The sequence below is a fragment of the Mustela nivalis genome (assembly GCF_964662115.1).
Source record: "Mustela nivalis genome assembly, chromosome: 13".
NCBI classification, from domain to species: domain Eukaryota; kingdom Metazoa; phylum Chordata; class Mammalia; order Carnivora; family Mustelidae; genus Mustela; species Mustela nivalis.
This window is the reverse complement of record NC_139032.1, coordinates 51,154,728-51,180,841: the sequence shown is the minus strand read 5'-3', so window position 1 is coordinate 51,180,841 and position 26,114 is coordinate 51,154,728. Positions and strand designations below refer to the sequence as shown.

Genomic DNA, 26,114 nt, shown 5'->3' with positions numbered 1-26,114 from the left:
TTGGAACTCATTTGATTCTTGTTTACATGAGTTCATTTCTGGATTCTCTTCTGTTCCATCAGTCTATAACTTTATCCTTTCTCCAACATCATAGTCTCTTGATGACTGTAGCTTTATAGCAAACTGATAATGTGTGTCCTTTATTTTCAAAATTGTTTTGGCTACTCTAGTTTCTTTGTTTCTTGTTTTTGATAGTAGAAAGAAAGCTCATAGAATGATAGGCTGGCTTCTTTTAGCCTTTGTTTTTATTCCCAGGAGAGTGAGGAGAATTAAGAGTTTTGTTATGCCAGTTTGCCCGATTGTCAGCTTGCTTTTACCAAAAATGAGAAGACGCTGGCATCTTCTTTATCCACCCATTGAGGTATCTTCTGTGTATTTTTTATTTGTACAAGAAATTGACTTTTTTTTCTCTTTAGAAATTTATTTTAAACTTTTAGTAATTTGCATGTGTAATTGTTCTTAAGTTCCATAGATCTCCCCAGTGTATTATTCTGACTTAAACAAGTCCATTGAATTCTGGAAAACAAACAGACAAACAAAAAAATCCATTGAGTGTTGAGTTTTAGAAGTTCTTTGTACATTTTGGATACTCTTCCCCCCGTACTATAGGTTGCCTTTTAGTGTTGTTTCCTTTTTTGTCCAGAGGCTTTTTTATTTTGATGTAATCCCAATAGTTTATTTTTTTGTTTTAAGAAAGGATCAAGAGTGAAATTATGTTTGGGTTAAAAAAAAGGAAGTCAGGGCATCTGGGTGGCTCAGTTCGTTGAGTGACTGCCTTAGGCTCAGGTCATGATTCCAGAGTCCTGGGATCAAGCCCCACATCGGGCTCCTGGCTCTGTAGGGAGTCTGCTTCTCCTTCTGACCTTCTTCCCTCTTATGCTCTCTCTCACCCTTTCTCTCTCAAATAAATAAATAAATAAATCTTTAAGGAAAATAAAAAAAAGTCAGACTGTTATGGTTTGAGGACTTGAATCCCAGAGATCGGTATACAGCTCTTATAATTCAAAGCCAAGATCATATATTAAGCTACTTTAATGAGGAGTACTGTGGACAGGAGAAGGGAATTAGAGTAATAAAAATGGGCTATTTTTTTCCTCCTTAATGAAAGAAATACAAAAGTCATTGCAAGATTCGTAACCCAAACGAGATTTAGCAGTGTGTTCTCTCCCTCTCTTACTTTTCTCTCGTGCTTTCTCTCTCTTTCTCCAGTTGTTACCAAATTCTTTGTCATAAAAAATTTATTTATTGAAGAGAGGGTGTCATACACACAAGCAGGGGAGGGGCAGAGGGAGAGAGAGCATCTCATGCAGACTCCCAGCTGAGCATGGAGCCCAAAGCACGGCTGGTCTCACAAGCCTGACATCATGACCTGAGCTGAAATCAAGTCAGAAGCTTAACCAAGTGAGCGACCCAGGCACTCCTACACTTGTTGTAAAATTCTTAAAGTATTTGATAGAAATATTTAAATGCCATTTAAATATAAATTAGAATTACTTTAATTTTTCCAACTATGACACGTAGTATGTCTTATCTGGAAGTAGACTTTTTTTATTTTAATGAAACTAGAAATAAAAAGACATGTACTCATAGTTTTCTTACACTTTAAGACATTTCTTTTTTTGTGTATATCTTCTCTTTCATGTTCTTTGGTGGAAATCTTTCAGTTGTATTAGAGAGCTCTGTATGTATATAATTTTAGTTGCAAAGCCTACATCTTGGAAAAATTAGCTCGTATAGATTTTAAAATTCCAAGCTATTTTTCTGGAATATTTTTTCTGACTTCAGATACTACTGATGGAAAAGCATCTAGCATTTAATTTTTCAGCCACAAGGTGGTGTACTTGTACTGCATCTATTGTCTGAAATTCTGGTGACTTTCTTCAAAGGCATGTTCAAACCTAACAAGGTAAAACACACTGTTATAAAAGTTCACTTTGGGCAATAAAAGGAATTCTTTATGGCAGTAGGTAATCTTTATAGCGATGTCCAGTTTTATTTGAAGGGAAACCAAGGGGCTTTCACAGAAAAAAGAAAATAATGCATACTGTAATGCAAAAATCTTTACTTGGCAATAACTTCATGAATTATTAAAATGTAATGATAATAAGAACATTACAAGAAACATCCATATTCCTTTTACTTAGATTGACCTATTATTAACATTTTATCCTATTTGCACACCCTTGCTTTACCTCTCTTTATATAGGTGTCTATTTTAAGACATTTGAGGCTATAAGTTACATACATTATAACACTTTACCCCGAAATAGTACCTTGTGCTTTTTTTTTTTTTTAAGGATAGTGATATGCTATGTTTATAACAATAAAACAGGGTCAGTGTCAGTAAACTTTTTTTTTTTTTAATACTTTTTTTTTTTTAAGATTTTATTTATTTATTTGACAGACACACTTAACATTGGTATGATACTTGATTTATCCAGTTTACTGTCAGTATTTCAGTTTGTCATCTGACTCAGTAATGTCCTTTATAATGTTTTTCCCCTCCAGTTCAGCAGTGTCATGTCAAGTATAACATTTAATTGTCAGGGCTCTTTAGCCTCCTTTAACCTGGAATATTTTCACAACTTTTTTTTTTTTTTTTTTGTCGTCTTTTATAACATTGACATTTAACTCCTCACCCTCTTTTAATAGAACATTACTTTTTTCCATTTTGGGTTTAACTGATGATTTTTTCCATGATATAGGTCATACATTCTCAGCTATAATATTGCATAGGTGATGTTGTATCCTTAGGGTATTGCATATGCCCAACTCCCACCCTCATCCCTGCTCTTTAAAGTTGATTTAAATGATCTCTCCACCCAACATGGGCCTTGAACTCATGACCTGAGATCGAGTCACAGGCTCTGTAGACTGAGCCAGCCAGGTGCCCCACCAATGGCCCTTTTAATGGTGATGTAACATTATGTTTTTGTTCAGGTCGTTTAGATATATGTGTTTAGAAGAAGAATTAAGTGCCCATTCAAGGATGTGTAAGAGCAAACAAATATTTTCTTTAAAGGAAGATACTTAGAAGTAGATTAATGCTCCCAGTAGGTAAAATCTAATTTGACTGTAAGGTTTGAGGTAGCACATTTTAACTGTACTCCTTGCAAAGCTCTTAATGTACTATATTGGCATTTTATCTGTCCCTGGATTGCCAAAGAATATTTCTTGATACCTTCCTTGGGATTTGCCGGTTATTCTGGTCAAAGAATAAAATCTGAGTAGGTGATATAGAAAGAAGTATAAAACAGGTATCTCAATTTTAATTTTTTATATGTCCTAACTAATATCAGATCCAAATAATTTTGTAGTCTCTATTTGAGTTTGTGCTTGTATTAGTAAAACTTTTAACATAAAACAAACAGGTGAGTGCCAAATATGTTGATGGGAAAGAATATTGTAAACTCAAAAGAAATGATCACAAGTCTTTATGGTTATTTGAAGGATTTGTTAAGTGGATAGAAGTAATTTTGTGAGTAGGAAAATTCCTGCAGTATTTCTTATATGTTAGTTTTAGGGTGTGTATAGAAATTCTCCAGAAGGTAATACTTACTTAGAAAATAGTCATTTTGAATATTTGTAACTAATTAATTTCTTTTGTTGAGAAGTATTTGTAACATTAATATTTAGGTGGTATAATGCCCTCTAAGAAAGAACATTAGTTTACCGCTCTGTTGGAGAACATGGTGAATCAAAACATTTTTATGATCTTATACTTTAATCCATTTACTTTGATTATATATATATATATTACATATAAAATATGTATTTCACACATACCATAGACATCAAAGCATCTAAAATAATTCGAATGCCAAAGTGCCCATTAAGTAGAACTCTGGAAGTTGAAAAATTATTGGATTCCTCTGTAAGTTGTGATTTCTCCCACAGCTATCCTGAAGGTTATTGGAAAGGAGAAAAAGTTATCTCCGTATTCCTTCCAGTTTTGCTTTTTGCTTTTTACAAAGACGTATTCTGCTTAAATTGGTAGTGATTTATAGCTACTGTTTTTGACACTTATATACATGTTTCTTAGTTTTCTTAGTGCACTGAATGTTGTCCTGGGGGCTCAGAAGAGTCATTGTGTCTTCCCAAGTGTGTGACTTAATTCTGGGAATCTGAGCAGTAAGTATTATTTGATCAGATATAGTTTTAAAAATTGTTTTATTTGTTTTTATTCCTCAGACAAGACATCTGTGTAGATTCTACTTCAGCTGTGAGAGAGAACAAGCAACCTGAAGGTTTAGAATTAAAACAAGGTATGAATCAAATAGTTAATTTTTTTATATTGTTTACCTGAAGATTATAAGGATTTTACCACTAACAAATTTTCAGTATTCCAGCTGGCCCCCATTTTACAGATAAGGGAACAGAATAATTTATTTGGTCCAAGATTAAAAGAATAAAGAGCATAGTCTTTATTTCATGACTTCTTTAGCCACTGGAGTAGTTCTGTTAGTGATAACTTGATTGCAGTGCCACCAGAAAGCCGTTATCTTGAGTAGTTTTAATTTAGTGATCTCGACTATATATCATCAACTGCAGGATATTAGAGATACATTAACTGGATAGCTTTGGGTTGTATGTGGGGAAAAACTTAATGGGGTGACTTTTTTTCTCTTTTCTGCAGAGGGACTTTGTTATTACTCCCTTCTTTATTTATAAATCAGTAGTTTCTGACATTACCAGCCAGAACTGAAGTGGTAATATGTAATTTATTTAAGCCGAATAGATCCATAGGGTTGCTCTTTCACATGTCTTTTTTGTTTCTTTCTCATTCTTGAAAGGAAAATTGAAAGTAAAATAAATTTTTATTAGTTACTCAAAGACCACCTCACATTTTTCCTCTGTCCTGATAAAATTACTTCATAGCAGTGAGAATCTGCTATAATCAAAATGATTGTTTTATTTATTACATAAGCCACTAAACTTTGATTGGCTTAGAATAATTTCTCTAAAACTTTTGTCAAAAGAACTTATTTGGTAGAGAGAAGTAGGTCATTAGTTTATTTAGGCAGAATTTCTTTTTTTTACTTGTGGTCTGTTATTAATGCTTAATTGACAAAGTGAAAAAAATTGGATAACTAATTTTGTGATTCACTCCATGTATATGTAGAGAGAACAAAAATCAAGATTTTTCTGTACTTCCAATTAAGTACTCTGGGGTTTTACAAAAATTTCTGATGGTTTCAAGAATTCCATTGTTTTTCACAAGTCCTGTTGTGTTAGCCTCTTAAATAGACAAAAAAAAATTTACATCTTTATATTCTGACTGCTACTGAGCACCCAGCAAAGACATAAAGTCAGATTCATAGTTTCATTTACATTTACTTATCACATATAAATAAATGCTAAGCACACATCATCTTCATGTAACTCTTACACCTCATGAGTAATTGGACAACTCTGCTATTCTATCTGAATGTTTCCATTCTTTGCATCTATTGAGGAGGCATTGTGAAGGATATGCTATTAGATCATCTGTGGAGAGAAGAATGTCATGTAATTGACATGGTTGATTCCAGTTCCTGGGGAAAAAGAATGCGGACCTCATTGTATAAATTAGCCAGTGCTGTGTTCTAAGGGAAGATGTTTTTCTGCTCTTATGTTCAGGTACTTGGAGCTCTTTAGAACTTGCTTCCCAGTGTCAAAAGCCTATTTTGGTGTGATTTTAAATGGTAACTTCAGTCATTTAAAAAACCAGCCATGGAGGCAAAGAGGAAGAGAAAAAGACCTCAAGAGTAGCCAGATACCACAAAGCTCAATTCTTTATGCTCGGGAGCCAATATAGAACATTTAGGTTCTGATGTAGGCAATCAGAAACATCAAGAACACACTGTCATCAGTATGTGACAGCAGGTAGAGGTGAAGAAACATAAGATTAGAGCACAGCAGTACCATCATGCAGTATAGTTCATGTGCATGTTTTGAATGGTTAAATTAAATTGCACTCTTTTTTTGTTTAAGAAAAGGGGGAATAAAAGGTAAAATATTCTAGAAAAGTGTCTACAATATAGTTAAAATATAAAATGTTTTGTTGCATTATGGAATGAATGTAAGTTACCTAAAATACTCAATTATGTGGAACATCTTCTAGGTAAATATTAGTACAGCTAAAATCTGAATCAGATAGTAAGTAACTTGGTTGGAGTTCCCCAAGAAGCTGAGGTACACCAAGAAATAGAAATCCTAGTGGTCTCAATAGAGATTAGTGCGTTTTTAAAAATGAACTAATGTTGTCTATTTTTTGTCGGGAGCCAGTACAGGAGGCCTACTATAAGAGCTGTAAGGGACTGAATATGATTGGCTGTGTGAGATCCACTCACACCGGAGGTGCATGAGCACTGCATTCTGATTGGTTAACACTGCCTGCATAAAAACGCATGCACCAGGGGTTAGAGGAGAAGGAAGAAAAAAGCGATTAATAAAAAAGGTTCACTGCTACATGAGTCTCCGAGTCATTCTTGCTGGCGAGAGCGACAATTTTTAATATGCAAAACTTGCAAAATTGATTTAATATTGTCTCTGACTTTTGCAAAGCTAGCTGTTCTTGCCTACTACAGTGAGCCCCATAAAAACAGAATATAATGCTCCTTGTGAATGTATTGTCGTTTTGTTTAATGGCTTGACCATTTAAGCAAATTTCATGGAAGCTTATTTAGAATTAAAGTAACCCTTTGTTCAGTAGACCAAAATATAAAGCAACAGTGAATTTTTTCTTTGCTCTTTCTGAATAAAGTCATTCTTATTATGTGACCTATTCATAATATGTGATACTGACATGTTATTTAAATTACATGTTCAATTTTTTCAGTTTCTCAGCTTCTAAAATACTCAAATATTGAGAAATATTAACTGTGAATTAGTTCATTGAAATTTGCATTTTTAACCTAGTTCTCATTTCATCCATCTTTTTGATAGGAAATATAATTTATGAAACAAGCTGTGCTGAAGATGAGTATCAGATTGTGGGCTAACTTCTACCACACTTTAATGATGGACTAATAGCTGAAGATTTTCCTTCACTATGCAAACATTATTTAAATGTAAATACAATCTACTGGTTGATTGATTGGTAAAATAGGTAAAATAGGAAGTCTTCTTTTGGGATTAGTTTCCTAGCTTATTTTTAGCCACAGGGCAGCTTTATAAGAAACATCAGTTACAGTTTTGCTCTCTATCTTCAGCACAGCTGTGTTTGTGTACATGAGCACATATACCTGTAGAAGCCTGAGATCTTTGATTAATTTCCTGGAGGGTCTCAGGGCTTGTATTTTTTAAAAGGTTTAGCTAAGTTTTTAAAATAATAATTATTTTATTTAAGATTTCTTTATTTAAGAGAGAAAGAGCTCAAGAGAGTATGAGCAGGGGGGCGTGCAGAGAGGGGCAGAAGGAGAGGAGGAGAGAGAATCTCAGGCAGACTCTATTCTGAGCCCAGAGCCTGATGCAGGGCTGGATCCCCAAACCCTGAGATCACAGCCCAAGCTGAAATCAAGTCTGTGGCTCAACCAACTGAACCACCCAGGTGCCCCTAATATAATAAATATTTATGCAAATTTTCTAAATTGGCCATTGGTGCTATAGTTTTAAAAAATGAAAACTGTTGTTTGTTAGAGGTATTTAATTTGTAGAAAATATTTTTAAAATATCAGATCTCTGCTAACATTAATGAGTTCTCTTTATGTATATATCTATAAATAAATTCGCTTAAGATGTTCAGTAATATTTAAATAATGGTCCATATTTAAATTACTGCTTTAAGGTTTTCAACCAGGTCTATGTATAACTTTGCTAATTATTCTCCTTTGTAACTTAAGAATATAGCTCTTAGTTTTGCATTTCTTCTTGGAAGTGGTCATGAGAAATTTTTTTTCAACTGTATATGAGAAGTAGCTAAGTCATATTTGGATACTTAGTTTGAAGAGGAGGTGAGGTTTTTAGCACTCATTTTAAATTATTTGAAGAGCTGTCAAGTGAAAGAGTGATTAAGCTTGTTCTATATTGCCTCTAAGAATAGAAATAGGGCCAGTAGATAGAGTTATCATTAGATGGATTTTGGTTCAATTTATTTATCTCAAATAATCAGAAATACCAGAAAATGAATGGGCTTCCTTCCTTATTGCTGAAGGGTGTTTGAACACAGGTTACATAAACCACCACTTGGTGGCTCTCTTGTAGAGCAAATTGAAGTAGTGTTTGGCTCTTTGGCCTTAATCTTGAAGTTCCTTTCTAGCAGTCAGATTACGTGTAAAGACTAGTGCCTAGTGCAGTGTCTGTATTTTCTTTATTTTTTTTTATTCTATTAGAAAATTATTCTTCCTTTCTATTAGAGAAGTACATGCAAACATACATAAAATAAACACCAAATTTTGCTGTGGTTGGGTTCAAATTCTGCCACTGTTGTGTTTTTAAAAAAGTAATGTAGTTGCCTCATGTAATTATATCTTGACCTTCCAGTTCATGAATAGTGTAGGGTGAACAGCTTTAAGAATTCACTTGTTAACAAGAGCTTCAAAAAGTTGAAAGGTAGACTTTTATAGGGGAAAAATGTTTATCAGTGGTTAACCTGTATGATGGAAGTTTATATTCTATGGGCCTTTTTTTTTTTTTTTTTTTTTTTGGCCTTTTAGACTAGTGGTCGCTGAGGTGTAATAATATATACTTCCAGAGAATGCAGGAAAAATTATACGTCTGAAGTAAATATATATAAAGTTACGTATTTGTCTCTCCATTTTAAAATTTCTTATTCCATATATCATTGTATTAGTACACACTAACTTATTGTAATATTACATATTATAAGTACAAGTACATACTGGAGCAGGTACTTGAAAACATTTTCACTGATATGTTTATGTAAGTAATGAAATTGAGAAGCTACTTTTAGACTATCATAAAAATCAGTGATGCTCACAGCTTATTTACTTATTACTTCTAAAAATTAATTGTGATGGAAGAGATTTTTGCCAATATTTAGCAAAGGTATTAAATATAAAACTATATGAGACTGTTGGAATACTTACGGTGAAGGATAAATGGGAAACCTCAACTGATTGTGCTCTTATTGCTATTATTGTTACTGTTGTTCTAAGGTAATACTGCACTGTGAGAAGCAAAGGTGAGTAAGTAGAGGGACTTGAATAAGATAGAATGAGGAAATGAATTGGCAGTTAAAAAGGAGTTGAGTTTTGCTGAAAAGCCATAGCTGAAGGAATACAAACAAGTTTTAAGAAGTTAAAAAGATAATGAGAAAAATGCCCTCATAGACTTCTGATGCTTTGTGAAAGAAGAAAGAATGAGTATCATCAGTTAATTAAGCAACATTTGCAGGAGTTTTATGTGTACATACTACTGTAGAAGTCTCTGGATTGGCAAGTGAACTCTGTGCTTCCTCATCCTTTGAAGACCTAAATTGCAGGCACGAGTGAGAGAGAGCTGTGGGGAAACTGAGAAAATTGTTTCAGGGCGTTTGGAGTTGGAAACAGAGAAGCAGATGTACAGCTGATTTGTTCTCAAAGTTCGGCTCTAATTTCTTTTTTTCTAGGCCTTGATTATCTTCTTGAGTGGCTCTAACAAATAAGTATTCACAGAATGCAGCTTCTTAACATGAGTTAACTTCTTTAAAGGATTCTTAGAAATTCATTCTGGGGAAATGATGTCCAGTTCAGCAGTTGGTGAAGTAAAAAGAGATTTGTGGTGTAACCATCAGTGCGACTAAAGAATTTACATTTCTCTTCTCATTCCTTTGAGCTTTTTCACAAGTTATTACCAGCAATGACTCCAAACAGGATCCTCCCGCCTTTTCATTTGTCTCTTTGTGTGTGTAGTAGTTGAACAAAAGGGTGAAAATTACGTTTTGTGTGGCAGATTAGCCCATACTGTTTCTTTTTCTTTTTGAAGACTCCTCTGTTACGTTTAATTGTGCAACTTTTCTGGATTAAAAAGTAAACTGGCAAAGTTTTGGGATGCATAATGCTTTGTATGTGTTTTGTCAAGAATGACATTATGAAGAATTTGATTTAGTATATGAGGAAAATGTTGGTTTCCATTTTTCTTTAAATTATACCCATTCTATCTTGTGATGTGTTTTATAGGATCCTAGACATAGTCTTAGGACAGCTGCTTTGGAGGTTAACATAGTCCAAACCTTCGATAGATGTTTGGATCCCCTTTGGATTCACTGTGCTTTTCAGTAATTATGTTCATATCCAGTTGATTAGCAGAAGTATCTCCTTATATAGAAGTACTCCTACAAAAGGAAAGATAGTAAACATTATGTTTTGAAATCAGATTTTGTTACCAGTTTTTGAATTTTGTGCACATCCTATATCACAGTCTATTATTTATTTAGAAGTTTTGGTTGCAACATCATATGTAGTATATAGTCTTTTGGATTGATTTCTTTCCCTTTGCAGTATGCATTTAAGGTTCTCCCATGTCTTTTTTGTGGCTTGATAGCTCATTTCTTTTTATTGCTGAATAATCTTCCATTGTATAGATTTACTGCAGTTTGCTTATCCATTCACCTATTAAAGGACATCTTAGTTCCTTCCAGATTTTAGCGCTCATGAATAAAGCTGCTGTAATAATTTGTATGCAGTTTTTAGTATGGATATAAGCTTTCAACTCTGGGTAAACACCCAGTTCAGTTTTGTAAGAAACTGCCAAGCTGTCCTTGAAAAAGCTGTACCATTTTACATCCTGCCATCAGTGAATGAGAATTTCTGATGTTCCATATCCTTGCTAGCAGTTGGTGCTATCAGTGACTTGAATTTTGACTATTCTAATAGATGTGTGAGTGGCATCGTATTGTTTTACTTTGCAGTGCCCTGATGACCTATGATACTGAGCATCTTCTCAGGGGCTTCTTTGCCATCTACGTATCTTCTTTGGTGACTTGTCTTTTCAGATCTTTTGCCCATTTCTTACTTGGGTTGTTTGTTTTCTAATTTTTGAATTTTAAGTGTTCTGTTTATATTTTAGATACCAGTCCTTTAACCAGGTGTGTTTTGTGAATATTTTCTCCCAGTTTTTTGTCTTCTCTTTTCCTTCTCTTAATAATTTTTCATTTAGGGGCACCTGGATGGCTCAGTGGGTTAAAGCCTCTGCCTTCAGCTCAGGTCATGATGTCAGGGTCCTGGGATTGAGTCCCACGTCGGGCTCTCTGCTCAGCAGGGAGTCGGCTTCCTCTTCCTCTCTCTCTGCCTGCCTTTCTGCCTACTTGGATCTCTGTCTGTCAAATAAATAAATAAAATCTTTAAAAAAATAATTTTTCATTTAATACATACTTTTTAGCTCCGTGTCTCCTATATATTTTATTTACTCAGGTGGGCTTAAAGGACCTACAAGAAGAAGATAAATTCAGTGTGAACCACCATTTTCACCCGTGATGCTTCAGTGGTCATTATTATTCTGTTAAGATCTGGGAGGCACTATAGAATATTTCAATGTATAGATTTTTTTTTTCTTTTTTGAAATATACCTGGATTTGGATTTTGGTTCTGCCACTTCATTTGTGTGAACTATGGGGCAAGCTGCTTAAATTCTGTTCCTCAGTTTCATCATTTGTGAAATGGGAATAATAAATATGAGTGCTATGTAAGAAATTAAAGTCTTATTCAGTGAAAAAAAAAAAAAAAACAAATATGAGTGCCTATTCCAATATGCTGGCATAAGGATTAAATGAGTTAACACATGTAAAGTGCTTTAGAGAAGTGAGCAGTACATAGTAGATGCATAGTAAATATCAGCTCTTGTTATAATTACTTCTGCCATGATTATTGTTGCCATTAGAATTTTCTGTTTCATCCCCTCAGTATCATTCTTGCTGTCTCTAATTGGTAAAAGGATCTCTATATTGAATCATAGGCGGCTGTTATGTAACTTCTGCTCATTTGTCCTTGTGTGTCCTTTGGATTATGGAAAATGAATTTAATATTTTTCTAAACGATGTTTATTCAGATTTTGAAGCTTATCCCTTCTTCCAACAAGTGAATTGTAGTTTTGTGCTAGGCACCAGAAAGATAAATAAAATATGGCCTGGCTTGGAAAGAACTTCTCTAGTAAAGGAAAATAGATGAGTAAATTAATTTTTCCTACCTACTTGTGTCTGGCCTTAAATTGTATAGTCCCTGTTTGTCCTCTTAAAACGGGAAAACTCTTTGTGTTGCTGAGACAGCCCCTCTATTTGTATAGTGAACACATTGGCTTTTGGTGCCTACAGGTGTTTTTTTCTTTGTCCCTAATTATCCTCCCCCACTACATTCCCCCCCCAACCCCCGCCAGTGAACTATTGCCAACAGCTCTTTAACTGGTATTGCCGAATTCCTCCTTCCCTAACACTTTTCTTCTCAGTCTCCTTTGTGTCATGCTTTCCTCTGCCTGATTTCTAAAGGGTAAGTTCCCCACCCATCACCTTTCTTTGCACTTTTTGTCTTTAAAAATATATATATTTTTTATTTTTAAAAGATTGTTGTTTATTTGAGACAGAGAATAAGCATGAGTTGGGGAAGGGTAGAGGGACAAGCAGACTTCCCACCAAGTGTGGAGCCTGATGTGGGGCTCCGTTCCAGGACCCTGAGATCATGACCAGAGCCAAAGGCAGATGCTTAACTGACTGAGCCACCCAGATGTCCCTGGACTTTCTTTTCTGCATCTTATGTAATTCTAGTACTGGCAACTACAAATTTATTTTAACCAGTTCAGAGCTGCTTTCCAACCCTTTATATCTAGCTTACTTATTAGATGTTCAGTAAGCATCTTAAAGTTACTGTGTTCCAGGGTAAATTCTAGATTGTTCCCTGATACCTTGGCAACAAAGAAGGAAACAGTAACACTCCCCCTACAACCTTTGCTGCTCCTACAGTCCTCTCCATATCAGTAAATAGCAGTTACATTCTTCTGAGTGTCCAGGCCAGGAATCTGGGAATCATTCTTGACTGCTGTCTTTTCATCTCTGTCAACAAATTTTCGGCTCTACTTTTACAATATTCAGAATCCAACCACTTCTCACCTCTTCTTAGCCATATTATTCTGATACCGATTCTCACAACATGCTGATCCCTGTATTTCTACCCATGTTCCCCTGTAGTCTCTTCCGTATAGCAGTCTGAATGACCATAAAAATTAAAATGAAAAATGGTCATGTCACTATTCTCATCAAAGCCTTCCCATAGCTTCCCATCTCAAAATAGAATGTGAAGTCCTTCCGTCCTGTGGCCAGTACAAGCCGTAAGTGATATGTTCTGTCACGTTCCCCGTTGGTCTTCTCTTCCTTCCTTCTCACTTCCTCCGGCACTACAAACACTGTTTCCAGGGACTTTGCTTTTGCTATTCTCTCTGCCTGTGTGCTCCCCACCGCAAGATAACCATGAGTCTTAGGTGTATCATTTAGATCCTGATCAGATGTTACCTACTCTGTCTAAACTAATTAAAACTACTTTTTTTCACAGCTCATTAACCTCGTAAGAAGCCTAGAATTTTCTGAGCATCGATGTCAGTACTGCATCTCAGCACTGTCCTGTAATTTTGTAGAAGTTACCTTTTTGTGAACATAGAACTGTGATGCTCTGCCATGTTTCTAGTTCACAGCATATCTTAAAATATAAATGTGAATCTGTCATGTGTGACTATAAGTTTTAGTGCCTGTCATGCAGTTTGTCCAAATCTGAAAATTAAACTCACGTCAGTGATACACTCTTACTTTAGTCAGCTACTTGTTCTTTAAGATCAGACGTCTCCAAATTAATGAAGCATTCCCTAACCCACTTGTGCTCACCTTACCTCATCTCTCTTACTAAATAGCACCTAGTTCTTACCACTGTTGCCTGTTTAATTACTTACTTGACCCATTGTAAAGACTGGCAAGAGGTCCCTGTTCTTTTTCTCGTAGAATGGTTATGGTTTCAGAAGCAATAATTGTGGATACTATCCTTTTATATATTCTCATGTGTGTTTTATGCTGTTAGTCTCACATACTTCTGTACTGAGTTTATTTCTAGCACCTGTCATTCCATTCTGTCCCTTACACTTGGAATTTCTTCTTCTGTCAACATCACCTAATAAATTCTAAGACCTACTTCATATCCCACGCCTATGAAAATCTCCTTGACTTTTCCCTATTGCCTTTTATACTCGGAAATTCTGGCATACTTTATATTTGCACAGTTTAGTACTTTATCATGTCCATATTTTAAGCAAACATAAGGACTATAAAGGCAAAAATCTATGCCTTCATCACGCTGCATATATTTAGTTTACCCTACCTGTAGCATTTTGTAAGGCCTGTCTTTTCTGGGACCTTTACAGCACTATTGTGGCATAGATAATGGATACTAAGTGAATATTTATTGATTCTTAGATAATCTCTGAATTTGTCATTCACAGAAGTTAGGCTTACAGGCTCTTTGGATGCTCAGTTTTCCAGAAGGTCAGTGTCTGGTTGGTAGACTACTAGACAGTTCTTCTTTATTAAATTGTTTGCATTTTCTTTTTTATGTCAGTAACAGATAGTGTCATGATTAATTTTTGAATATGGTGGTTAACACGATACACTTAAATTTAAATCAGTAGTTAAAAACACAGCATGAAAGAATAACCAAGTTCTGTCAGTTTTGCTGAGAAGAAGGTTAAAGTCCTCTATAAAAACTACATTTATGGATTTTAAAAAAGCAGCTCTTTCTTTTTCAGAAAATAAAGTTTGGGTTTCTCGAAAAGACTAGAACTCACTAAAACTTACAAGTTGACTTTCTACAGCTAGAATACTATAGAATTGTGTCCCTTATAACTTAAAGTTTAGTAAAACCAAAGTTTTTTGTTGTTTCAGAAAAGAAATCCCTGGAGGCATAGCATTGCTGTCCAGTGAGCTATGGACTTTGTTACTAATGAGATTCTAGCAGGTTGATAACACTGGAAGCCTTAAGAGAGTTGAAATTCTAGAAGGAAGGACCTAGGACCTAGAGTGAAATGTGCTGTTCTAAATGGCATAACCATGAATGTGATCAACTTAAAATGAGATGAGAAAATCTAAAAGTGAAAACAAAGCAAAATAGTATAAACCCTTTTGGTAACCAGCTCTATTCTTAATAGGAGTATTGGATTTTGGATTTTCTTGTTTTCTCCTCTAGGAGATATATATATAGAATATATATATATTCTATATATATATATATATATATTTTTTTTTTTTAGATAATGTGAAAAATGTTAATTTTAGGCTTCTGAATAGCAATCAACTCTTAAAAAAACGTTTTATTTTGGAAACTTTCAAACAAAAATAAGAAAAAAATAGGAGCATTAACTCCCATGTACTCCTTTCCATCTTCAGTTATTTACCTCTGACTAATTTTTTATCCATACCACTACCTGCTTCATATTGCTAGATTGCTTTAAAGCAAATTCTGAACATCTTTTCAGTTCATCTGTAAATATTTCAATATGTTTGAATTTCAAAAATTAGAGATCTCTTTTTAAGGATGATCATAATGCCTTAAAAACGAACATTGCTTAATATCAGTTATTCAGAAACTGTTCAGATATAACCTACTACTCATTGGTTAGTATTGCGATATTAAGATGAATGGATTGGTACACATGTTGTCACCCTACCACCTAATGCTTTTAGTAGGTATTAATTACTGTTGACCGATTATTTCATTAAGGGTTACAGAACAGTGGTATTTTTAATCCTTAGATATCCAGTGTTCAGATTTTTCTGGTTATCTTCATATATGTTATATATATAGTATTTTTTTTTTAATGGAGAGAGGGGGAGAGTATCTCAAGCAGGCTTGATGCTCACCATGTAGCCTGACTTGGGTCTCAATCGATCTTAGGACCCTGAGATCATGACCTGAGCTGATAATCAAGAGCCAGATGCTTAACTAACTAAGCCATCCAGGCACCCCTGTCTTAAAATATTTTTTAAACTATATTTGTATGAATGGAGATCCAGAATAAGTTCCCTACGTTACAGGTGGTTAATACTAAGTTTCCTTCTCATCTGTGTGCCTGTCCTTCCATCCCACTTTCCTTTACCTCCCTCTCTTTGCGGTTGATTTCTTGAAGAAACTAGGTTGTCAGATTTTCTCAGTTTGAATTTTGCTCTTTGCATCTCATTGTTTTATTTAATATTTTTCTGTAAATTGGTAGTTAGGTATAGAGGCTTAATCAGGTTCATGTTCAGGGGCGCCTGGGTGGCTCAGTGGGTTAAGCCGCTGCCTTCGGCTCAGGTCATGATCTCAGGGTCCTGGGATCGAGTCCCGCATCGGGCTCTCTGCTCAGCAGGGAGCCTGCTTCCTCCTCTCTCTCTGCCTGCCTCTCTGCCTACTTGTGATCTCTCTCTCTCTCTCTGTCAAATAAATAAATAATCTTAAAAAAAAAAATCAGGTTCATGTTCAATTTTTTGACAATATATTAGAACTAATGTTGTGTCCTTGAGGCACATAATACACCATTACGCCTCTTTTTTGTGCTCATGTTCCTAGCCATTGTGATATCTTGTCCACAGTGGCTGATAGGAATTCTCTTTATTTCTTGAGGCTGGCGTTGTTAGTAATCTAGTTTTTTTCCTCTGAGAATTTTTAGTAATTTTTTTTACCCCGGAGTTCTGATTTTTTACAGGATGTGTCTCAGGTATGATATACTGCAGTTGGCAAGCCTTTTCAATGTGAAGATCTTCACCTCAGATCACTTTTTCCTCATATTTCTTTATTTTCCCTCTCTACTGTCTGTTTTTGTTGTTTTCTGACTTACTCTATCACTCTATTCAGTTCTCTGCTCAAATGTTACCATATCATCACATTGATCAATCTTTGTGAAAGCATCCTGCTACTGTCTTTTTATCCTTGCTTTATTTTTCTTTATAATACCTGATATGTATTTATAGTCCCTTATGACTTAAATATAATGCAGGGACTTTTTTTATTCACTGCTGTTTCCTTAATGTTTAAAACAGTGTCTTCTACATGGTAGGTGGTTCAGTAATTGCTGAGTTAATTATATTAGGTTGTTGGACTCGGGTAGTTCATCTTGATCTCTTAACTTTTATAGCATATTTTAAATATACTTTTATTTCTTCTCTACATTTAGAGTGTTTCCTTTCTTCCACTATCTTCCAGCAACCACTGAATGTTTGCTGTTGATAACTGTATTTTTAAATTCCAACGTTTCTTGTTCTCTGGTCTTCTTTCACTACACCATGTACTTACATAGTAGTTGCAGGGTCCCCTTCGTTCTCTCTCAGGATACTAAGTAGATTCCTTCACTCTTCCTTCTCCCCCATTAGATTATCTTCTGGTCCCTAAATTTTCTTTATTCTTCCTTTGTTCATCTTGGTTCCTTATTTATTGTAGCTGGGTTTTTCTGGAAGCTAGTTTGGGTTTCATCAGTAGCTCCTTAGATATATTTCTCTAGGAGAGCCCTTTGATTTAAATGGATGAGGTGGGCCTCGCAGTAGAGTGCTTGGGCCTGTGGCACAGAGGGAAAGGGTAAATAGGAAGGGTTTAGTTGGCGCAATTACTCCAAATAGATTTAATTTAATTATCTTGCTGTATGTTTCATAGCCAGCTCTTCCTTTCTCCCAAAACTCTCTAAGAAAGAATTCTACTTACTGTTGTGTCTTTGGCTGTGGTTTGGCTTTGCTTTTATTTTTCTATCAATTTCATCCTGCTTGCTTAGATTTTGTAAAAATCTGGGAAAATGTCTTTTTAGATGATACCCTTTTTTGCTTTCATTTTTTCTTTTTAAACATTTTACCAGGCTATTTTCTTGGAAATGGTTGAAGAAATACGTATTTTCTTAGAGCAAAATTGGAAAACTAATTTTCTTCCTCTTCCTCTACAACTTTAACTTCCCTCTCTTGGAAGTAACCACAATTAATAATTTACTTGTATTATTTTTAACATAAATATGATTATCACTTTTTAGCTTACTTTGTTGACTTAATCCTGTCTTGATAATTTTTCCAATTTATGAATTTAATAAACTTTGTCCAGATGTATAAAATTCTTCTTTTTACTAATGAGTTAAAAGTAATATTGTTTTAACCTCTAGTTCTTGATTAGAAATTAAGTTTAACATTTTAAAAAATATTTTATTTATTTATGTCAGATAGAGCACAAGCAGGGGGAGCAGCAGGCAGAGCAGGCAGAGCAGGCAGAGGGAGAAACAGGCTTCCTGCTGAGCAAGGAGCCCCATGGGGGACTGGATCCCGGGACCCCGAGGTTATGACTTGAGCCTAAGGTGTACGCTTAACTGAGCCATCCAGGTGTCCCGAGTTAAGCATTTTTTAATATATTTTTCTATGCTTTATATTTCATATTTTGTGAAATGCTTGACTTGTTTCTACCCTTTTTGCCCATGTCTTTAGTTCTTAATGATACTTAGACATTGTATGTATTCTTACATTTGCCATGAAAATATGTATTTCATTAATATTTGCTTGTAGAGTACCTCTGTCTTGTTTTATTTATGGTATTTTATTTTTTCCCTCAGGAATCTTACTATTTATTTAGCTAAATTTGTTGATTTTCTTTTTCCTTTATGGATTCTCCATTTTATGTTTTACTTAAGTAGGACTGATATTAGTTTTATCTTCAGTTGCTTTACAGTTTTTATGCTGTTATTGTATTTTTAAGTGTCTGTTCTCTGTCACTTCAGTGGTTCGTGGTAGGGAAGGGAATTAGATATGTGTGCTTAATTTGCCATCTTCAGCAGGAATTCAGACAGATATTTAATTATTCCATGTTCTAGGGTTTGTCTCCTGGTTTAATTTCATAATTCATTATCAAGGAGTTTCACAAGCATGCAGTCACTCATAACATTTTAGATATGCTTCCATTTTATGCATTAAAAATATTCTAAATTGAATTTGTAGCAAGTAAAATATAGGCTCTCTTGAGGGTTAACTATGCTAGCATAACTTAAAAATTCTTTTGAAATTTTATCCCTCAAAATCTTTCTGATTAGTAATCCTTGTATGTTTGTGTACTTCCAGTTGGGTTTTTAAAACTTTTATTTTAACAAAAAGCAAACCTAAGACAACACACACACACACACACACACACACACACACATATTTAAAGTTTGTATTTTAACAAAAAGCAAACTTGGGATGTGTGCGCCCACTCGTGCATGCATGCAAGATGGCGATGTGAAGGACAGAACATGACAGCACTGATACTTTAAGAATTTTGAATGAAACATTTTGGGGTAAAGTTACTTTTTTAGAAAGAATGTACAAGTGTCACCCCTTCCATTTTGAGGATCATACTGAGTAAGAAAAAACTTCATAATCTCCTAATACTAAGGGTGAGGTGAATTATCTTCAGAAGCATAGTCGTGTGTTTGCAAATGATGCTTTAAAAAACAAGTCAGTAAGATGATGAAAATTAAGGGATAGTGAAAAGACTTGAAGTTTGATCCTTGGTCTTCAGATAATTTGTCATGTTACATTGTACGAGTCACTTGACTTGTTTCCACAAGTGTGAAATGAAGTGCTTATGCTAAGTTATTTCAGATACAAATTGTATAAAGCTTTGGCCCATGGTGCAAGTGTGGTGGCCAGATGGAATTTGTGAATACATTCACTAATACTGGTTAGGAGAACTCAATCACTTTGGATAATTTTTTTTTAAGATTTTATTTTTAAATAATCTTTATATCCAGCATGGGGCTTGAACTTGTAACTCTGAAATCAAGAGCTGTGTGCTCTACTGACTGAGCCAGACAAGCACCCCAACCTTCTGTAATTTTAAATGTAAACAGAGAATGCCAAAATTATAGAGCACCATTTCTTCATTCATAGGATATGTATAGCTGTTTAAAATAAAAGAAATAATGCAAAGCCCACCTTCTGCCCACTAAAAAGTTGGAAAGAAATCCAAAGAATATATAGATTAAAAAAAAAAATTCTTGTCAAGATTTACCTCTTGGGGTGCCTGGGTGGCTCAGTGGGTTAAAGCCTCTGCCTTTGACTCAGGTCATGATCTTGGGGTCCTGGGAACGAGCCCCACATCAGGCTCTCTGCTTGGCAGGGAGCCTGCTTCCCCCTCTCTCCTGCCTGCCTCTCTGCCTACTGTGATCTCTCTCTCTGTCAAATACATAAATAAAAAATCTAAAAAAAAAAAAAAAAAAAGATTTACCTCTTGACAAGTGCTGTAAACATTTTGATCCTGAATCTCTGGTGCTGGTAACTTTATAAATAAGGATTTTATTATTACAGGCTCAGGGCAGAAGAGCTCTTTAGCTGTGTGGTTGCTTCTTAAGCTTATAAGCTTAAAAAATTATCCAAATTAGGTCAGAATACGTGTAGCTCAGTGGTTCTTAGCTGTCTGAAGTGTTTGGAAAAACCTAAAAATAAGATGAACATAATGTACATTCCATTAAAAAATATTTATACACATACCTATATATATTCCTGTATTCTTTTGGTATATGACAGTGATATTTAGCTAGAAGATTTGCCATGTATGTCTTAAGGATATACTAGTGTAGGTTCTCCGCTTATTTAATAAAAATATCTCCAAGATTTGCTGTTATTTATTTACCCACATATATATTCAAAGCAAATTAATTTCATAATAGTACAGCTACGTCGAAAGTTGTGATTTAGCATATAAGGGATTCCACAGTTGTATCATTACATACTAAACCCTGGACCCAAGATAATAAATGAGCTTCAGTTATATTGCCTGGATGTTGTAAATGTAGTCCCTTTTTCTAGAAAATCTGGTATCAAAAAGGCCGGGATGCCTGGCTGACTCAGTCGGTAAAGTATGTGACTCTTGATCTCAGGGTTGTGAGTTTGAACCCCATGTTGGGTATAGAGATTGCTTAAAATAAAATCTTAAATAAAAAAAGATTGTTGAGTAAAAAAAATTAAGTAGAGCATGATTTACTGACATGTTGCTTATCTTTCGTTGGCTACAGCTATCATCAATAGAAAATTCTTTTAGCTTATTATCCAAGTGATGAATGTATTAAATGAAAGATAAGTGGTAACCACATCTTGGGAGAAAAAGAAAATAAAGTATTGCCATTTTAAAAACTTTTTTATAGACTTAACTTACTGTAATACTAGACCTTGTACTTTAGAGATATCCTAGGACAATTTGCCCTAACTTTTACAGGAGAGAAATTCTGGGAAGGTAAAGGATTTGCCCCAAATCCCATACTTAATAGCAGAGTAAGGTTTAGAACTCAGGTATCCCAACTTTGAGGCTCCTCAGTCCCCACCCATCATTATGTTTAATTCTTCTGCTCTTAATTCATTATCAGGCAGTGACTTCTAGTTTGGAAAAAAAATCACTGTTTTTCAAAAATTTGTTTTAGTCTTTTAAACAAACTGCAGATTTTCACTCAGAATCAGTGAGTACAGATTTAGAATTTTAAAGAAGGCTAAGCATGCATTTTGAGACTATGAGCAACTTAGAGCTTCATTTCTTAATTTGTTTTTATCTCAAATTGCAGTACTTAGGTAAACCATTATTTCTTTACACAAAAGGCTATATTTTTTGTTTTTGTAGCTGTTTGGAGATATGTGTTGCTTTGATACATGAATATTTTCAGATAATTAAAATGGCAAATTTTTTTATAAGTTCTATTTGTAGGCCCAAATATAATTTATTGATTCATTTTCCATACTAATTTTGGAATAGGGAGTAGTTTTTTAATTATTAGGTTGTAGGAGGGAGGATCAGTCAGGGTCAGTAAATTGTTATTACAAAACTAGTGGAGTAGAATTGTTTATGGCCTTCCTTATACATTGAATTACCAGAATTTTCCATCTGTCAGTTTTTTCTTGTAGAAGACTAGCAAAGCTAACATTTGAGGGGTCATGACTTTTAAAAAAACATATTAGGAATTTAAAAGAGAAATAAATTGGACATAGAAATGAACACCCAAAGTATAGATGACACCTAGACTTAAGTAATGTCTAAAACCGAGGTAGTTGAGACTTATAATCTGTGTCTATATTCAAGGCTTTAGTATCAGTTATAGAAGTTTTATAACAAATGCATTTTTAATAATTATAGTTTACTAACTTTATTAATTAAAATCCTCTTGATGAACACTTACTTTATCTTAGCAAATGGACTTAGGCATTCTCTTTTAATTTATTGATTTAGAACAAAGTGTTTGAAAAAACATGAAAAGATTTAGGATAATTGCAGTGCAAATGGTGTCCAGCTTGCCAATGATATTTTTCCTTTTTTGTAGTTTATAAAGCAAAGTATTTTAAGCTCCTTTTAGGATGGAATTTTACTTTTTTATTAATAAGCAATGTTTTACTGAGTTTCCAACTTCAACTTTCATTTTGTATTGTAGAAGCTTCCCTGTGGTATAAAGTGTTGGGGCATTTTAATTAGGAAAAGAGATCATGGAACTCCATGCGATGGTATAAATTTTCCAGTGCTTCCATGTTCTACTAAATCGGAATGAAAAATACATTAAAATTTACCTTAAGTTATATCTACTTTCAAAGTTGAGTCCAGAGAAAAGGGGATGGGATAGAGATTATGGAATGTGTTTGGGACTCCATGGTGGGAGGTGGGATCAAAGAAGCCTTTTAATCATAAGTAGAAAGGAAATTTTGACGAGGGCATTTAGGTTACATGGTTCTTTCCCCTTTTTTGTTTGTTACAGGCAAAGGGGAAGATAGTGATGTACTCAGTATAAATGCAGATGCTTATGACAGCGACATAGAAGGCCCATGCAACGAAGAAGCTGCTGCTCCTGAGGTCCCAGAAAATACAGTCCAGAGTGAAGCTGGTCAGATAGATGACCTGGAGAAAGACATTGAGAAAAGTGTGAATGAGATTCTGGGACTAGCAGAGTCTAGCCCAAAGGAACCCAAAGCAGCCACCCTGACTGTTCCTCCACCAGAAGATGTTCAGCCTTCTGCACAGCAGCTGGAGCTGCTAGAACTTGAGATGAGGGCAAGAGCTATTAAAGCCCTAATGAAAGCTGGTGATATAAAAAAGCCAGCCTAGTTATTTGACTTGAGTCTGAGTTCTAGGTGTGTTTGAGCAAAGACACATCGTATAATTTTGTATATGACATTTATTTTGAGTCTTATGTGATATTTCTCATGTAATCATTATTAGATAAACTCATCTTAGGCCTGACATACCTGTGGTGGTTTTGGTTGTTGTTATTTTTATGTATGTGTTACTGCTTTATGAATTCATGGCAAATATCATTGGATAACCTGGATACTTCGTTAGATGAGCATTTAGCTGTGTCTGCAAATTAATACCTGAAAACCCATTTAGCAAAGAGTCACTGTATTTTTTCCTTCATTTTTAAGTGTTTTGGCATCAAACCTAAAATCTTAAGAAAGATTGACCAAGCATGTTGCTCTTAAGGCTACCCGTATTTTGTGGTAGAATATTAAATTATTGCTTCTAGATTTGTCAACAATTTAAGAAATTTAGTCATGCTTATATGCACTTTTAAAATAAGTCTGTCTTGAAGACACCTTCTGTGGGTGTGAATTTACTGGTAAAGATGGAGTAACATTGTTGTAAGGCTTAGAGGTCTGATATGGCTGAGAAAAATGTTTTTTATAAAAGAAAAAAGACTTAATTTAAGGTCGTTTTTAAAAATGTAGAAGTAATTGCCCAACTTTAATTCCAGTAGACAAACCATTCTAACAGGTATTTGATATTATTGGACACTTTATTCAAGTTTTTTTCTTCAGTACAAAGGGAACATATTTTCTTTTACATTCCAAGCTATTAGGCAAAGAATATTTTATTGTACAGGCTTTTATCTCGTGTTTTTGCTTGAAGATTTGATGTGCTATAATTCCATGAATTAAAAATAATAAAGACTATCATTCTGGATCTGAAGACTTTTGATACATTTCCAAAAGCAAAATTAATTTCGGAAAGCTTTGATAAGTCAATGTTATAATCTAATTTTGTATAGTTTTTGTAAATAAATTAACATCCTACGCAATAACAGATGTTTTTGCCCCATCACTAATTGTAGTTGTTTGATAACCAAAATAAATTTAGGTAAAGACTCTTAAAATAATTTTTTTTCTAAAATATAAATTTAAAACCACTGTTTTTATACTTACTAACAAATATACTATATTTGTAAACCATGCTCTACTAATATTGTATGAGGATTTTCCTCATACATAAAACTTGCTGGGATTGAGTTTTATTAGCTGGCTTAATTATATGTAAATGTTAAGAGAATTTCTTGTGGAAATAGAGAGTGCTTATGAAACCTTAGAACTGCAGAGTTACAGATTTTATTTTCTTGTTGTTTCTGAACATGCCTTTAAATAATCCTGTTTTCACCCCCGCGCCTGGGATCTTTCTAATGTAGCCAATATCATCATCATTTGAAGTATTTCTCTTATGCTGGTAAATGCGCATATGTCTGAATAGTGAGTTCTGCTTCAAGATGAAAAAGCATTGGTTATGGCAAAAGAATTTTTTATTCCAGCTGAAAGTTAAAATAGCAAAGTAGTACATAACAAACTCTATTGCCGCTTACTAATTATAAAATGCAGTAGATGACATTTGTGTGATTAAACATACAGCAGTAGACAAGGGTCTGAGTGCTTTGTAGCTGCCTGGTTACCACCTTCAGGAAGCATTGTGTGTATGCTTTCTTCACTGTGCAGAATGGTCTAGAGGATGTTTGACTAGAGTGGTACCTATGAGGTAGAATGAGCTGAATGAAGGAAGCCACTTAGCTTCCTACCTTGGAAAATCAGTACTCCTTTTTTTTTTAATGTTGAAAGACACAAGAGCTTTTTGAAAAATGAATTACTTTGGAGAATAGGAATATGTTTGTTTTAGGAAAGCTTAAGTAATGGGAGAATACCATATATTGATCTAATGTTGCCATTTAAATTGTTAGCTCACAGGTATTTATTAAATACCTCTGAGGTGTTAGTTTTGTTCAGAGTCTCAAAGTCAGGGATGTTACAGTAAAGATTTTAGCACAGAATAGACTGAGTAGGGGCTCCTGGGTGGCTCAGTCACGAAGTGTCTGCCATAGGCTCAGGTCATGATCCCAGTGTCCTGGGATCGAGCCCCACATTGGGCTCCCTGTTGAGCGGGAAGCCTGCTTCTCCCTCTCCACTCCTCCTGCTGTGTTCCTCTCTCGCTGTCTGTCTCTGTCAAATAAATAAAATCTAAAAAAAAAAAAAAGAAGAAGAATAGACTAATAATAAAGATAGAGGTGCTACTGCTTTTTATGCTCCTCCTTTTTGCCAAAGTAAGGAGAATTTTTATGTAATGTGTAATTAGTAAATTAGAAGATCAAAAAAGGTTTTGATAGCCTATTTTTTTAATTCAACTTAAAGTAATCCTGGTATTTGATGAGGAACTTAACCCAAACTTGAATGATGGGTGGTAACTGATAATAATAGGTCCTCTGCATTAGGCCTTGGGCCACTTTTTGATGTTCCTTCTAATTTACACACTCAGTTTTATCTTAAAAACCTATTCCACCAGGTAGCCAGTGTAACATACTAATTGTGAAAAATCTGAACCCCCAAATCCTTTAGATGAATGCCATCAGTTCCTTTAAAACTATCAGGCAGTATATTTTTTCCTTATAAATTTTGTTGCCAAAACCTACTTTCAGCAAATTATTAGATTCTAGGGCATGATTAGCTGTTTAAAGTTTTCTGAATCATTTGAACAGTAATACAAATTGCAAGAAAACAAACATTTTCAATGCTATTTTCATGGTAGATAAAGAAAAGAGTGAATCCACAATTCGGGCCAAATAAAGTTGGTAGCCTAAAAATTTCAAAAAGTCTGAGTTCTATTCCATCATGAAAAGTAGGAAAAGAATTTAGTTACAGACATTTTTCCTTTATTGCACCTGTTTAATCTGTAACTAAAACACCAATATGCTTTAACTTAAAACTATTAGTTTTTTTTTAATATTCTTCTTTTTTTTTTGTTTGTGGTAGGGGGCAGGTTATTTGCATGTTTTAATGTTAGTCTTTTCCCTATCAAATGCCTTTTTTGAACATTTCCAGTCAGAGAAATAAGGCGTAATGGCATATGTAGCTTTTCTATGTAATGCCCTTGTTGGATTTGCAATTGCCTCTCCATATTTTCCTTCAAGTA

The 26,114-nt window shown here is 34.5% G+C and overlaps 1 protein-coding gene across 1 annotated transcript; it reads left to right on the top strand.

Moving 5' to 3' along the window:
• Positions 1-4,174: 4,174 nt before the first annotated feature.
• Positions 4,175-23,970, top strand: CAAP1 (caspase activity and apoptosis inhibitor 1; the record flags this gene model as incomplete). Its single annotated transcript, XM_082695189.1, has 2 exons — positions 4,175-4,265; positions 22,651-23,970. Coding segments are annotated over 2 exons (438 nt in total), but the record flags the coding sequence as incomplete, so codon positions are not given.
• Between the last annotated feature and the right edge of the window lie 2,144 nt (positions 23,971-26,114).